At 32.3% G+C, this 17,253-nt stretch overlaps 1 protein-coding gene across 2 annotated transcripts in view; it reads right to left on the bottom strand.

Moving 5' to 3' along the window:
- Window positions 1-3,723: 3,723 nt before the first annotated feature.
- The window catches only part of LOC145291525 (uncharacterized), a 122,367-nt gene continuing 108,837 nt past the window's right edge, over window positions 3,724-17,253 (bottom strand). For both annotated transcript variants that reach the window (XM_080137515.1, XM_080137514.1), the window contains exons 5-6: window positions 7,432-7,660; window positions 3,724-4,389 (exon numbers count right to left, since the gene is read on the bottom strand). In XM_080137515.1, coding sequence (XP_079993641.1) covers window positions 3,863-4,389; window positions 7,432-7,660 — 756 coding nt within the window. In that variant the 3' untranslated portion in view covers window positions 3,724-3,862. The remainder of the gene's footprint in view (window positions 4,390-7,431; window positions 7,661-17,253) is intronic.

Here is a 17,253-nt window from a genome sequence, read left to right as displayed (position 1 = left end):
AAACACACGAAAACGAGCATATAAAACACTACCCTAACCCAACCCCTAAGGAGGAGTAACGCCTGAGAAGCCAATATTCGAGAGGATGGCATCATAGAGAACGAACATAAAATATAGCACAGTGAGATACCACGTGGTAGGCATTAACTTGGAAAAGATAGGAATCTTTTCCAAGTTAAAACGACTGTCGAATACGGCATGTGCAAAACAAGTGCAATGTTTTTTGTTATTTTTAATAAAAATAGAAAAGATAAAAACAAATTAGTTTATTCAATTTTTTTCTTTTATTCAAATGAACCAAACTTTTTTGGTAAAAATATTTCAGAATGTGTTTGTTTTAATTTTATTTTACCATCAAGTGTTGCTGTCACTGCCTTCTTGATACAACCTCTGCTGTTGAAAGTTCTTTGTTTGTTTGTTTTTTTTTATTTTGGTGTCTTTCGGGCTTTTGCTTGCTTTTTTATTTTTGTATTTCAATTACTTTTGCTCTTTTACATCATTAATAGAACATCAGCAACTGTCGCAAAATGTTATCTCTGCTTTAATTACGTCCCTTTACGGCATTGATACCGGAGCACACATGACGCTTCTCTCCGAAGTATCGAATAAAACTGTGAAACTAGTATATTGTTGAAGTTATATATATATATATATATATATATATATATATATATATATATATAAAGAACCTCTCCTCCTCCGACTGAGGACCGAACAAATGCTGCGCTTTGATCCCATTTGAGTTACTAGGGTCCTATCGAATGTCTACAAAAAAAAATAGTGCAATAAAAGAAACAATGGTCATAGGATTGAATTTGCTTTTTTATTCATTTATTTCTAAAGGACTTGAACTTGTTTTTAGATGAGATATACGTATAGTACTTTATGTCAGAGTTTCCTTCTCCTATATGCCAGTCTTAAGGAAGGCTGGGGGTTCATCTCTCTCAGTGAATTAATGAGCCCCCAGATACTAACCTGAAAATTTCTACGACTCGACTACATATATATATATATATATATATATATATATATATATATATATATATATATATATATATATATATATATATATAATGTTTATTATAGCGGACCTTGTTCTCGGTGCCATATGGTACATATGGTATATCATTACTGCATCGTAAAAATGGCTAAATAAAGCTAACGACGTCATTCATTACACTCCCATTTTCATTGAATGATTTAGCACATAAATATGGCGGACAATAAACTCTATTACAAACAAAAGAAAAACATATTTTGTCATGTCATATTTAAGTGACATTAAGGAAACTGTGTAATTAATTGGGCAAAGACAGTAAAAAAAGATACATACACTAATCTCTATGTGTAAAGTTTTGGTCCGATTCTGACTGTTTGCCAGTTTGACCACGGTTTTTCGCAGTGTTTTCGGGATAGACTTCTATAACCGTATGTATTCTGAAACTACTTTATCCACGGTCCTTTGATAAGTCTATTTCATTTTGATTAAATAAGGGGGGTACAATATTACCGTGAGGTATGTGCTCACGCTTTGCACCCTTTAACAGAAATATAGCGTTTAACTTTATTTTACTTAATTTTTAGCTTGAATATATATATATATATATATATATATATATATATATATATATATATATATATATATATGTTTGCAAAGTGCAAAGGGATCCTCATTTATAACCAGGAAATGACAGATGCGCCTAAAAGGCGTTTACAGGCTATAAATCTACCAAAAATTATTTCAATAACTATCATCTCACTTACAACCCTCTCTACACAATAAATGTTGAATGTATCCTTGTGACACATTTCCAAAAAGTCTATATTATAAAATATAAAAATAGGAATAATATAATACGGTTGTATGGACTTAGAGCAAAGGAATATAGGGTTCAATCCTGGTTCTGACTGCTAGTGAGTTAATAAAAATAAACAGAAGAAATGGAATATTTCTCTAGTTTCGACTTAGTATATAGCTGCCAATAGTCTGTAACTGTTAATATTCCTCGTATATAACGGCCAATAGACTAAAAATGTTCAAGATTTTATTATTCCTTTATATATAATAAGCAAAAAATATAAATATTTTTAATCGATTTTACCTCATCCATCTACTTTATGGCACATCAACCCTTTTAACATAGAAACCAACATCTACTATAAACCACTCGTTGAACACATTTATATTTTACCAATAACGATATTATTAAGGTAAATTGGATATGATAGATCTGGTATGATTTATTGAAGCCACTGAGTCAATCACGTATCCACTGACAAATGTAATCTTCTAACTTTCCACTAAGCATTAATGCCTATATAAAACATACCACGTACATTTCGTTTTTTTTTTTGTTTTTTTTTGGTTCTGGTTGTGATGGGTTAGTGGCAACACTTGGGTTTTCATAACACAGGATGAACATTTCGGACAGTGTTTGCAAAGAGCTTATTAATATTGATGAAAGGAAGAGGAACCTCAGCCTTTTAGGGGATTTTTTTATTGACAAATGATGACGTGAATATCATAGTAAATATTTCGGGTGTTAAGGCAAAAAAAAAAAAAAGTCTTCGTGAATATTCGTCTGATTTAAGCCCTAAGCAGTGCACGTGATGAATTCGAAACGGCTTTGAATAGGTTTAGAAATTTACCCATTTTTGTTTTTCTTTGATTTTATTAATCGTTAGAAATAATCTATAAAATAAAAATAGAAAAGTTTTTACCTATTTTTATTCATTTGTTTTTGTTTTTTTTATAGATTTTTTTTCATTTTGTTTGCCATTCTTGTTTTATTCTTTGAAACAATGTTTAGACTTCCTTTCGGTTTCAGTTCATTATTTTTTAAACAGTTTTTTTTTATATTCATTTTTTTTTTTTAGTATTTTTGATATTTTTTCTTTTTTTTTCATAATTTTGTTTCGTTAAATATTTAAAAGTATATGATGTAATATAAATAATTAAAACTGACAAATTTATTGAATATTTATATATATATATATTATTTTATCTTTGGCGACTTATTTTAGCGCCACGAGGAAAATAGTTATAGATATTTCTTGTTAAATTTTAAAATTTTTAATTCGATTTTTTTATTAGTTTTTTATTTTTTTCATTTTTTTTAATTTTTTTATTTTTTTTTATATTTCTAATATCCATTCGGGATATTATGACTTCGACGAACCCAGGAGTTTGTTTAAGATTTCACAAAATGTTATGTTTTTTCAAGTAATTAGTTTTTTTAAAGGAATTTTTACAAATGTTTTTCGTTTACACACCTTTTTTTAGTTTATTGTTTTAGTTTGTACGTCTCTTCTTGTAAACTTTATTTGTTTGAAAGTTTATTGTGTTTAATTTGTACGCCTTTTCTTATAAACTTTATTTGTTAGGAAGTATTGTTTTTAGTTTGCACGTGTTTTCTTGTAAACTTTATTTGTTTGAAAGTTTATTGACTTTAGTTTGTACGTCTTTTCTTATAAACTTTATTTGTTAGGAAGTATTGCTTTTAGTTTGCACGTGTTTTCTTGTAAACTTTATTTGTTTGAAAGTTTATTGACTTTAGTTTGTACGTCTTTTCTTATAAACTTTATTTGTTTGAAAGTTCATTGTATCGTTTGCGAGCTCCCATTAGCATTTTTATTTGGCAAATTATTTCTTTTATTTTTTAATTTTACCTTTCACTTGCTTTTGAAGACGACATTTTGATTGATAAAACATGAAATGTTTTAACAAAGAAATAACTTTACTTAAAATCATATTAACGATTCGCCCTACGAATAAATCATTTTATGCACTAATTAAAAAAAATAAGCTTGTTTTTTTTCAACTAAACACAAAGAATATATATTATTATTATTATTTAATTATTTACTTTGATAATATCATAAAATTGCAGGTAAGCTGCGATTGTATCCAAACTGTACCCGGGGGACAACTAAGGATATGGGCCCTTCCAGACTGATCACATTGGACGTAATTTTGTGGATCTGGATGGGGGTGGAAATATCTATTATTTGCTAAGGCACTTGGGGTACATGGGTTTACGAATTCTTTAGTTGTGGTGGTTGGGGGGACGTTAGAAGTAGTCGTTCGGGTATACTCTGTTGTTGCTTCATCACTGGCTCGACTAGCATTATAACGAGAGGTAGCACTAGACTTCATATTAGCCGGCTCTGTTGAGTGTGAAGAAAACCTTTGGAATATATTGCTCGGTTTAGATTGCGGTATAGTTTGTGTGCTATACGTGGTCACGCAGGTAAGTGCCATCTGATCCCAGACGGTGTATGGTGGGCATGTCATTTCAAACGCCTCACCCCATAGGTCACACTGGATAAACATATCTTTACGCGGATGGGGAAAGTACAGTTGGCCTCTGTTTTTGCAAGGATTCGGCACTGCAAAATAAAATGCAGAAAATAATCATTAAGAATCGTATAAAAAGAGAAGAAAATGAATTATAGCAAACCAAAAGAAAACTCGATCATCCTGACTTACAGCCTAAAAATGTAGCAACGACCCTATAAACAACTACTTTCAAATCTATACTTAATTTTTAAGCTCGGCGTTGATTGATGTAAGCATTTAAGTTCTTTCCGGATCATCCAATCAGAAGCCGTCTTCTATGATGTTCTTCAAGTGTATCTTACAAATCCGTGGTACAATTGATAAAGTACTAGGTTAAATTCTGAAGGTCGATGGTTCAGTCCTAATTGTGGGTGATATTAAAAATACAACTGCAAATTACTTAAAACTTCTAACCGGTCATGGCTGACGGAACGTGGATTAAATAAAGGGTTCTGTTCGAAATTCTGTGCAGATTTCTGAGTTCGATAAAGATTATGGAGTTTGAGAAGATACATCTGAAGAAAATAATATAAGGTCACATTTGGTAAAAACTTGTGAAAATAACAATCCAGATGTAACCAGTAGTTTGAATAATTCAGATAATACGAAGGTTTTATGGTTATTTACATCCGTGTATAGCTTTCTTAGTACAACAAAAATAATTTTAAAAATTAAAATAAATCTCCAGTAAGCTAAAGTTATTTCCTCTTCCAGTTGTGACAATAACACTTAAGATAAGAACTAATCTAAATAATACAAACTAGCAGAACCCGTGGAAATTCCATGGTAGTTGAAAATTTTTGAAAAAAGTTATAAATAAAATGAATAAGAAATAAAATAAAACAAATAACGATGAATTTAAAACAATTTTTAGCAATGTTTTTCTCAACCTTTTAAAGCTAAAAAAAAAATGATTTAAAAAATGTACATTTTTTCAATGAAAATTCAACACACGACGCATTGTTTTGTTTTTCTGGATACTCTTTTTTATAAATTATAAACGAACAGATGTCAATTCACTTGCACATTTTTTAATTTTAAAAAGAAACTATAATTAAAAAAAAACTACAGTCTCTTTCCAACATGAATTATTTAATTATAAAATAAAATAGCCAATTTGAAACAGTAAATAGACAGCCATTTTTTTTTTTAGGATAAATCGTTTTAATGATTTTTAACTGAGAAAGAGCGACTATAAAGGGAGGTAATTCGTTTTTCATTAATTTATGTTTGCGATGATGATGTTTTTTTCTGTTTTTTTGTCACACTGGATGTACGGACAAGTAAATTCATATTTAAATTTACCTAATGCAAATCATGAATCCTCGTCTAAAACAATGCAGAAACATAATGGATTTTACCATTTAAAAGTTTACAGTTACATTGACTTCGACTGCAGAGGCGACAGGTTCGACACAAAATCATTAAAATCCTTGATAGAAGTTTGAAAAATATTTTACATGAAGTTATACAAAAAGCGATTTCTTGCTTGCATTACATAAAAGAGAAATAGTTTTCTTTTCCAGCTTAAAAACTTTGCAATTATCAGAATGACAAGATTTTTAGCATCTTCTATAATATAAATCTCACCTGTCTGTTTAAATGTATGTATGTATGTATGTATGTATGTATGTATGTATGTATGTATGTATGGTGGTCAAGGTCTGGTGTGGACGTGTGTTAAAAGCACATAGATGTCTTAGCGTCATACTGTGCTCCTCCCAGGCAAATCAACCCCACGTGCACGTCATGACCACTGCCACGCAGACGGGGCTCTGATGAACGGCGAGTGTCCTGCGCTGTATAACTGGACCTCCACTGCCTTGTGGGCCAAGGTTCTTTTAACCAAAGGCTAAGGGTGAGGTAACCCTGACAAAAACCTCCAGAGGAGCTTAGGCCCTGTAAGCTGTGGCATACATGTGGCAGTCATGGATCAAATGGCATGATGGGCGGAGAGGGCTCCATAAGCCGTGGTGAATGCAACCTCTCTAGGAGAAGGAAACCCCTGATATAAAACCTGCTGCATCCAATAATGCTGACATGCTCTTCTTTTGGGTTCAGAGAGTGAGATTGTCTCGGTGCAAAGTCTTTCCTCACTATAAAAAGCTTCAAACACAGGCATTACTTGATATGCAATGGAATACACATTTTGCAACCAGTGTGTTTCTCGATAACAAAAAGGCTGGCTGTAGCCTAAAACGGCAAATAGACACTCAATGAGGACTGATGTGGATATGGGCGTCAATGGAAATAAAGGCTCTGGAACATCCAAGGTCTAGTCCGGCAGGTGTTCAGGGCACCACAGCCTGGACCCGGTCATCAGCAGATATGCAGGACTGTAGAAGGTTCATAGAAGTGACCGTCCGGCACGTGCTGCTAGTGGCGCTCATGTCTGCGTCATTTGAGCCAGAGATGTATTAAGTAATGACAATACTCGAAAACGAGTTTGCTGCCATCGTGTATGTATGTATGTATGTATGTATGTATGTATGTATGTATGTATGTATGTCCGCCTAAAACTTTCGACAGAGGTGACGGATTTTTACGAGATCGGTATGGTTTTGAATCTCGACCCTTCGGACGACAAATATCGAAAATTGGCTAAAAACATTAATTCCTTCATCCTCAACTGGGCACTTTCCTACATGGAGGGGTCGTTTTTTCGCCGATATTTTCGAAAGTCATATATTCCTTTCGATTGTCTAGCCTTAATTTAAACATTCGTCACCTGGTTTGGCGATGGACGCAACAGCGAAGATATTACGTTTTATTTTTTATGTTCTTTTCCTTCTTTACGATACGGGTTCGAGCCTGCCTGTCTGCTATAACTTTTTTCTTTTTTTGCTCAACACACCTCCAAACACCCGGGCAACGCCGGGAACCCAGGCTAGTTTCTTATAAATACATTAAACTCGCACAGAAAAAAGTAGTTTGAATAATTCTAATAATTTAAATTATCAATCCTCACCTCAAGAATTCAGAAACATAATCTAAAACATTTATTTGGAATTTCATCTGAAAAATTATTTAAATCAACAAATCACAGACATACTATATAAATAAATAAATGGATATAGTGTTTGATGACGTACCTGCAATTTCATTGACGATGGAAATGTTATAGTGAGCGTAGACACAAGATTCATTTGCATTGAGAGCCTCAATTGCAATGTATAATGGCCGCCCGTCGAAGGAACTGTTGACATAGAGTGCTCCCGGCACAAAATCTGTTGCTACTGCACTGTAAGTATGGAATCCTCTGCCCGGTTTAGCAATATCATAAGAAGCGTACATGTTTAAGTGCCCACACATAGTTTCGACCTGTGAAAAAGAAACAAGAGTAATAGTATTAAACATTGAAACACGGGGCAATTACAGAACATCAGTTTCAATTTTGTCATTTTGCATGTGACAAATATTAGTGGGTGCACCTGCTGGTGTGAATATTTGTTGAGATATATTTGTTCAAATGCATCTGGCATGGTGTTGTAAGCACTATCTGTTTTAGACAAGGGTCACAAAGAGATTACAGTGTCAATACTGCTTGGAAATCTGCTTGGGTTTCTAAAGAGCATGGAGTGATAGAAATTAGGCGGAAACAGCATCAGACATACAAATCAGAGAGCGACGTTTTGAATACAACGTTAAATAAAGCCATGCACTTATATAATGATTAATTGGACTCTCTCTCTCTCTCTCGCTCACACACACGCACACACACACACACACACACGCACAGGACCATCAAGTACAGCATATATGAATAAATCGTTCATCTTTTAGAAGACCCCCCCCATATTTAAATTAATTAAGTGAATACTCATAATAAGTGTGAGAACTATGTTTCAAGTAACAACAGAACTCGGTCTTCGGAGGATAGCAACATCCATGCACTATGCTGATGACAGCTAGAAGAGAAGGTAAGATTTTCAGTTGACTGAAGTATTCATTTGTAAAATGACTTTGTGTAAGTAAACGATTAGGCTACGTATTATATGTACAGACATGTACAAAAGTTATGCAAATATATATATATATCATATATATATATATATATATATATATATATATATATATATATATATATATATATATATAATCTCTTGTGTGGATGAAACGCGGATTATACTGTGTAGCTTAATTGCCATATATATTTTTATAACTTACTCTATATATATATATATATATATATATATATATATATATATGATGATTGCAACGTCTTGTCAGACGAGTGCCACTCTCTAAGACAGTTAAAGTCCATGAGCCCAAAAATGACTTCCATCGCCACAGGACCATTTTAATAGACAAATACCTGAGGGAGTATCTGCACACAGATGATGTTACAGAGTCTTAGCTTTGTACGACAGCTAAGTCTCTCTCTCGATTCAAAATGTTGAGATCCAGCAACAAGCAAGAGAAAGATAGCCAGCAACAAGTTAAACTGTAGACCATCTTAATGCGGGTATTGGTCTCCCGCTTTATGTTTTTTTTAAATCAGAGATTTGCTTCTTCTAGAAAGGCTGCCTTCACCACGGTTTACGGGAGCCCTCTCCACCCCAACACACACATACATACACACAAACACACGGTGCTAGTTGGCCGTTGACCCTGAAAAAGGGTTCATTCGCCCTTTGGAAGATCTTGTTTTTAATCCTTCAGGGAAACTAGCCACTCTCCTCACCAAACAAGTCTGGTGGGGGGAACCAGTTTAGTCGCCGGTGACCCGACCATGAAGCAGGTAGTACTGGGGTACATGGTATATATATATATATATATATATATATATATATATATATATATGTATATATATATATATATATATATATATATATATATGTATATATATATATATATATAGGGTGTTATTTTCCAGAGATAAGGTGATCGATGTAGTATAACAAGGTTAATACAAGAGTGCCACATATCGAAGTAGAGCATGGTATTCTTTTGATTTGTCATACATATATTCTGTGTAGTTAATCGCCATATAGATTTTATAACGTACTACCTAGCTCAACCTACGTATTGAGCACTGTTGAAGTAAATACTTAAAGTTTACACATAAATTTATACTTTCGTATATTAATTTATGTGATTGAATAAAGTAGTTATATATATATATATAGTCATCCACATACATTAACTATATATATATATATATATATATATATATATATATATATATATATATATATAGCCAGTAGAGTTTAGTTTCCTGTAAGTACATCCAATGAAACAACATGTGCCTACCAAAGAGGGCTCAATGAGTGAACAGAGCAGGTATATTAAATTTATTTATACAAACATTAATGGCTACATATGTGCATACATGTTTCTGTAATCACCGGCGTTGGGGATTACATCTTCAGGCCAAGAATTATCGTCGAGAACTGATATTTCAAACAAAAAGATTTTTTTATTTCATTTACAAACTTAGAATGTAACATGGGTGGGGGTTATGAGCGGGGGAGGATAAGTAAGGTCTTTGAACATAATAAACCTCTTCCTTTTTTACTTCCCTTTTTTATATTCCTTTTTGAAGTTTATCTATCCCATCTTTTGGTTTTTACGGTATAAGGTACTTGAGAATTTAGTATTTATTTAGGTTTATTATGTTCAAAGACTTTACTTATCCTCTCCCCGCTCATAACCCCCACCCATGTTAGATTCTAACTTTGTAAACGAAATAAGAAAATGTTTTTGTTTGAAATATCAGTTCTTGACGATAATTCTTGGCCTGAAGACGTAATCCCCCAACGCGGGTGATTACAGAAACATATATGCACATATGTAGCCATCAATGTTTGTATAAATAAATTATATATATATATATATATATATATATATATATATATATATATATATATATAGATATAGATATATATATACAGAGAGAGAGAGAGAGAGAGAGAGAGGGGGGGGAGGGGGAATGAATGAATGCAGTACTTTTTCTTTTCTATATTTTCACTCCTGAATGTCAACATCTGATCATTGGATATGTGACCCACTTAATTTCTACCGATATTTCTGTCAATCTGTTCAAACGTACCCAGTAGGTTATAAAACTCAGCCTCCCTTAGAACATGTAGGTAAGCAACAAAAAAGTTTCATATCAATTTTATTTTTTACTTATTTTTTAAATTTCTTAGACACAAAGCTTCATAGTGTGTGTATTCATTCTTTCGCGGGCTGTTATCCTTATCTTCATTGTAGCTCCACCACGTTTGGACAAACTCATCTGAAGAAGGCCAAAGGATAAGTTAGCCGAAACGTGGTAAAACAACAACAACTATGAAGATGAGGATAACAGCCCGCAAAAGAATGAATAAAAGTGTTTTAAAAAAGAAAAAAATGTACACAAAGGAATATCTATTTTCATCATCTCATCCTTACATTCCCAACTGATCAATGTCCGATAATGGTAACAAACTGATCAATTTCCGATAACGGTAACAAACTGATCAATGTTCGATAACGGTAACAAACTGATCAATGTTCGATAACGGTAACAAACTGATCAATGTTCGATAACGGTAACAAACTGATCAATGTTCGATAACGGTAACAAACTGATCAATGTTCGATAACGGTAACAAACCCATTATACCTAGTGTGATATTAGTCCTTGGCAAAATATGCCGGTTTTCTGCAAATAAAGAAGTTTATATGAAGTATCAAATTCCCCAGCGACCCCTACCCTAGCTGCATTTATATCTCAGTTGTGATAAGATGCCATGCAGCACATAGCATTCCTAAATAATCACCCATCCGAGAGTGGCCAGGTTTTATATTGCTTAACTTCAGTGATCTAACGAGAACCGGTGTGTCAACATGACTAGTCTGAACCTTCGAGCGACTTTTAGTGTAGTATCTGTTCTTCAGGTGCTACACTTCAATGTTTTTGTTCTCTGTCAGTGGAAGGAAATCCTTCATGACTGAGGCAATTTTTAATTTTTGTTCCTTTTCTCCATGTTAAAAAACGACCCTGGTGTCTCACTCTGTCCCATGGGGAGGCATTGTAAATAGGAACTCTTTTATGGGCACATTTCAACACGTTGATAGCGATATCGGCTACTTCAAATGGATCGTGGAGATCGTACACTTGTAAATATTTTCCATACGCCTTCTTTTTCTTTTTCTTTTATTGCTAGTATTATTTCCTGTTTTTTTGTTTGTTTTTTAATGCAAAATTAACAGTCAAATATTTCATTGTGAGTAATTAATGTTTATACTACAACTGTACGAATACTGGTTGCATGTCAGGTAAAATAATTCTCGATCCGAACAGTTTCTATCACTTTTATGACGATTAAAATCATTCTACTTCATTAATACACTCCATATTTTTCATCTATTATATAAATCTTAGCTTTCTGTGTGTTTGTGTATGTGTTTGTGTGTTTGTGTGTTTGTACGTCTGTTTGTGTATATGCTTGTGTGTGTGTTTTTATGTCCGCTAAAAACTTTTGTCATCCACATCGAACTGACATGAACGTGATAGCGTTAGAGTAATCTCTTGGAATAATAATATCGAAAAATTAGAACAAAATCGTCAATTATTTCATGTAGAAATGTTGTTTGTTTGTAAGAGTGTCATGTAAAAATGTATGTTGTTCATTAATTATGCATGCGGAGACGGTCGTTTTGTTCTTTCATCTTAAAAAGCTAAATTTGCAATGTGATAACATCAATGACGTCTTGGTCCGATCGATAGAGTGCTCGCTTACAAACTTACCTTTTGCAAGTTTGCGTCCAGCACGCAGCATTTTCTTCTTTTAACAACGTCTTCTCTCTCCTATCTTTTAAAATTCTCAACTTTCTTATGTGTGCCCACCATGCAGCATGTTTTTTTTTCTTTTAATAACACAAAAAAATGGACACAAGTCAATTTTTTTAATTGACTTGATTAAAACATCATATTTAACCGTATTTTATGAACGGGCAACGCCCTCCTCCCCACTAGTATATAAATATTTCTTTAAATTACCACTTTATAAGGGACAGACACTCATATTGTTGCTTATTTCCAAAATGTTAGGCTTTTATTTCTAACAACATGCGTACAATAATTTTGGCCTTATGTTGGCATATAAAGATATAATAGTTTATGAATCATATTTTTGCTCAACGAGAACCTGAATGCCTACTAGACACTATCCTTGAGTGCCTAAGGTACAGTGGCGGCTCGTGCATGGAGCTGTGGGACTGCAGCACCTCCAAGTTATTTCAACACAATATTAATGATAAATTAAAAATAATACGTTTGTTTTTTATTATTATTTTTTTTTTCTATGTGTACATTATAAAATCATTGTTTAATATCGGTATCTCCAAATTTATATAAAAATAAAAATAAACTTGTTTGGAGCTGTGAAATTCACAGTTACACTTTCTTAATGAAATTCTCTTATGCGCACGCGCGCTTTAGATAGCAGACAAAAGCCGCTCAGGAACTGTCGCTTCTCGCAGTTCCGCGTCTCAGACGCTCGTGAAATTCAGTGTTTGTGCGCCTGTACTTATAGATATGATAACATATTGTTTTTGAGAAAAAAAAGATATGATAACATATTGTTATTGAAAAAAAAAGATATGATAACATATTGTTATTGAAAAAAAAAGATATGATAACATATTGTTATTGAAAAAAAAAGATATGATAACATATTGTTTTTGAAAAAAAAAGATATGATAACATATTGTTTTTGAAAAAAAAAGATATGATAACATATTGTTATTGAAAAAAAAAGATATGATAACATATTGTTATTGAAAAAAAAAGATATGATAACATATTGTTATTGAAAAAAAAGATATGATAGCATATTGTTTTTGAAAAAAAAGGGGGGCTTACTTACATTTTATTATTATTATTATTATTATTATTATTATTATTATTATTATTATTAAAATGTGCATGTAACGTGTTCTTGTACATAAATATTGTGCTTTTTTTTTTTAAATATGCACACTTTTAGCGTTGCGATTTAATTCGGTAGCAGACGGAAATATATAATATGAAGAAACTGTATTTCTTTTTTATTAAAAGTATTCGGGGATTAAGCAATGAAGCTAACACGCGACTAAGGGTAAAAATCAAATCTACAATAAATAAATCTTACCATAAACATAAAGTTACTTTTCCATCTACCTGCCTTTTTCTTTGTTTTAAGTAGTTTTAAATGCTATTTATTTTGCAACAACTAAACTTTACAAAATAAAATAAAAACTGTTTAATTTTTTTCCTAGAAGCAAACAAGCGAAGAAACATTTTATGTTGAAAATACATTTTAGTTAGAAATCTTTTTAACTTGTATATTTTAGATATAAAAAAATAGCATTTATTTGCCTCCAACGAGGACAATGTTAGAAGTTTTACACTTTGAAAAATGGAGTTTTTCACACAAGATTTTTTAATTAAAATGTGTTTGTAAGTAAAAAAAAAAAACAGTTTTTATAATTATGCATTTTTAAACTTTACATTGAATTTGTTACTTGATGGGGCAGATAATACGCATTAAAAAAAGTAATTAGAAATCCTTCTGGACTGAGACAATTTTAATTTTTTTTGTTTTCTTTGGAGAGAAAGCTACATTAAAATTCGATGTTTTATAATGCTTATATATGAAACCCTATTTTCTTATAATAAATCTCCATAATAATAAATCTTTGCTTGCTCACTTTTTTTATTTTGTATTTTATTTACAAATACGTTTTGTTATAAATACATTTTTTTAAATAAATTTTGCAAAGAAAACTGTTATTAAATAAAACGATATTTTCAAATAGTAAACTCCTAAATTAACCCTCGTGGGGAGGCAAGTAAATTTCAAAGTTTTTCTTTTTTGTTTTTATAAAAAAAACAAGTTATTAAAGAATTGTAAATAAAATGTATTTTTAAAAATGTTTATCTTTTGTTTGCAAAAAAAGCAAACTTTTATTTAATCTGAAAAGTTTAAAAAGAATAAATGTATATATTATTTTTATTATTCTGTAAAAAGTACACAATTTAAAAAATATTTTTAATAAAAAAGTTTTTGCGTAGTATCCATTTCTGATTGATTATTTGTCTTTGTTATATATTGGAATATTTATTTGAATGTTTGTTTATTATTTGGTTAAATATTTATTTATATACTCGAATTTCTTTTACACGATATTAAAACAATACGTAAAATTCTTGAAGCAGCACCCCCACTAATCTCAGGCACGAGCCGCCACTGCTAAGGTATCTCTGTAGATAGGTTTGTCAAATCACATAATATTTAGGGCCCAAATAAGATTTCTTCGGTATGGCTAACCAACACTGGCTTTTAAGGGGAAAGGCCCACCTTCTCAAAGTGATGTACCAGCATGAAGCTGGATATTCTACCAGACAAGATGAAATTTCGTCCTGGAATACATAAAGACCAAGAGATCACAAGAAATCTATATTATAACATATTCAAATGGTCAACTGAGAAGAGGAAAATTATGTTATCCACTTCTTTACGAACTCAGTGTTTGAAAGGTTAAGAAGGACTTTAATGGAATATCCAAGTATTTATCTATCTCATATAGAGATCACGTGTTTGCTTCAGGAAGTGGGTTCCCTTGATTTCTGAGAACTGTGACAAAAAAAAACAAGACAAAACCTACAATTTTTAATAACACGCAAATTATGTTAACGAATGTTTTGTTTAATCCAATGGACGCATACATCTGTAAAAACTGCAATTCAAAACAGAATGCATGCACACACACACACACACACACACACACATATATATATATATATATATATATATATATATATATATATATAGAGAGAGAGAGAGAGAGAGAGACATATATTAATGTATTGTATAGACATATTGTAATGTATTGTATAGACTCTCTCATCGATTTCTGACGAATGGGGTTCCAACGGTTGTATCGATTGGATTCCTAGATGTAAATCCAATGATACTCGCATGATTATTAAAGAGTGCTCAATGCAGGACAGAGCTGGTATATAATGTTTATTATACAAAAACTTTTGGTTACTGTTGTGGGGTATAAATCACCCCTATAAGTGGAATCAACCAGTCCTATGAATAACACTGGTTTCAGAGACTAAATGAAGAAATTCATACCATGTTTAACCGCATGCTACGAACACGTTCCTCTCATACCACTTTAGTGGCTCCTGTATTCTTTATGATAAATACATATATTTTATACACTTTACACTACTTGTAGTTTCTTTCATTTGTAACCCCTAGCACAGGTCTACAACAGTTACAAATGTGCATAAATGTTTCAGTGAAGTCCCAATTCAGGGACAACACTTCATCAGAGCAAAAATGAATTGATATTGAAACGGGTGTCAAGACCAGACCACGTTGGTTTTTATAAGTTATTTAGGTTTGATCTACATTCGGGGGGATGATGTAAGCAATAGGTTTTTTTTCCGATGTGTGGTGGTAGTAGGGGGAGGTAAATGATTCTTTTAACTTGGCAGTTATTTATTGCCCTTGATCTAAAATTTCCCAAATCCTAAGGTTGTTTTTATGGTTGTATATCTTTTATTGGTGGTGACTTTAATTTCCTTTTGACAAGTGTTACTTTTATTAATTAGTTTATCTTTTTTGATTTTTGATTTTCTCTCGTTTTTTTTTTTATCTCTGGTTCTTTTTATTTTATTTTTTATTCGTTCATTTGTTTAAAAACAATTAACATCATTAACATTAAATCAATATTCAATATATATATATATAAGTGAACATGTCTGTGTCTGTGTGTCTGTGTACATTTCTCTACGCAATAACTCTGTCAATTTTTAGTCTACACACTCGAAATTTGATATACATGGTACTGAGATTTGGGAAAATCGATGTGATCGGTTTTGGCCAGAAATTTGGCGATTAAGTGGTGAAGGTCAAACGATTTGACCTTTGAGAACCCTACCAAACTCCTCCGATAATTTTGGGTCTACGCACTTGAAATTTTAGATATAGGTTCCTTGGACATGGATCTAACTTAATATTTTGATTTGAGCCCAAAACGATAAATTTTAAGGGGTCATGATAGGGGTCAAATTAAAGAAAATTGACCTCTGTGGTCTCTTCCAAATAACTCAGACAATTTCTGGTCTAAATATTTGAAATTTTACATAAAGGGTATTCAGAGATAGGGCAAACTTTTTCATCAGTTTGGGTCGAAAATTTTACCAATATATAAATGTATGCATGTATGTCTGTTTGCATGCCTGCCTTAGACTTTCAATAGAGGCGACAGATTTTACCAAGATCAGTATCGTTTTAAAGTTCGACCTTTCATACGACAAATATCGAAGAATTGGCTAAAAACATTAATATCTTCGCCTTCAACTAGGCACTTTTCTACATGGGGGGGGTCACTTTTTCGCCTATATTTTTGAAAGTTATCCTCTCCTTTAGATTGTCTAGCCTTAATTTTAAAAAATGTCACTTCCGGTTTGGCGGTGGTCGTAACAGCATAAACGTTAGGTTTTTACTCCGTTCTTTTCCTCCTTTGCGGTACGGGTTCGAGCCTGCCTTCCTACTACCACTTTTTTTTTTTTTTTTTGCTCAACATACACATCCAAACACCCGGGCAACGCCGGACTGAAATGCTAGTATATATATAAAAGTGAACATGTCTGTGTGTCTGTGTACGTTTCCATACGCAATAACTCTCTCAATTTTAAGTCTAAAGACTCGAAATTTGATATGCAGGGTACTGAGATTTAGGAAAATCGACCTAATCGGTTTTCGGCCAGAAATTTGGCGATTAAGGGGTAAAAGTTCAACGATTTGACCTTTGAGAACTCTGCCAAACGCCAACGACAATTTTCGGTCTAAACATTTGAAATTTTAGATATAGGTTCCTTGGACATGGATCTAACCTAAAAAAAATTCTTCGTTTCTTTTTCT

Source organism: Euprymna scolopes, chromosome 12, assembly GCF_053919585.1.
Source record: "Euprymna scolopes isolate OS-2025 chromosome 12, ASM5391958v1, whole genome shotgun sequence".
In the NCBI taxonomy this organism is placed as follows: Eukaryota; Metazoa; Mollusca; class Cephalopoda; order Sepiida; family Sepiolidae; genus Euprymna; species Euprymna scolopes.
Note: the sequence above shows the minus strand (reverse complement) of the source record. Positions and strands in the feature narration are given on the sequence as shown.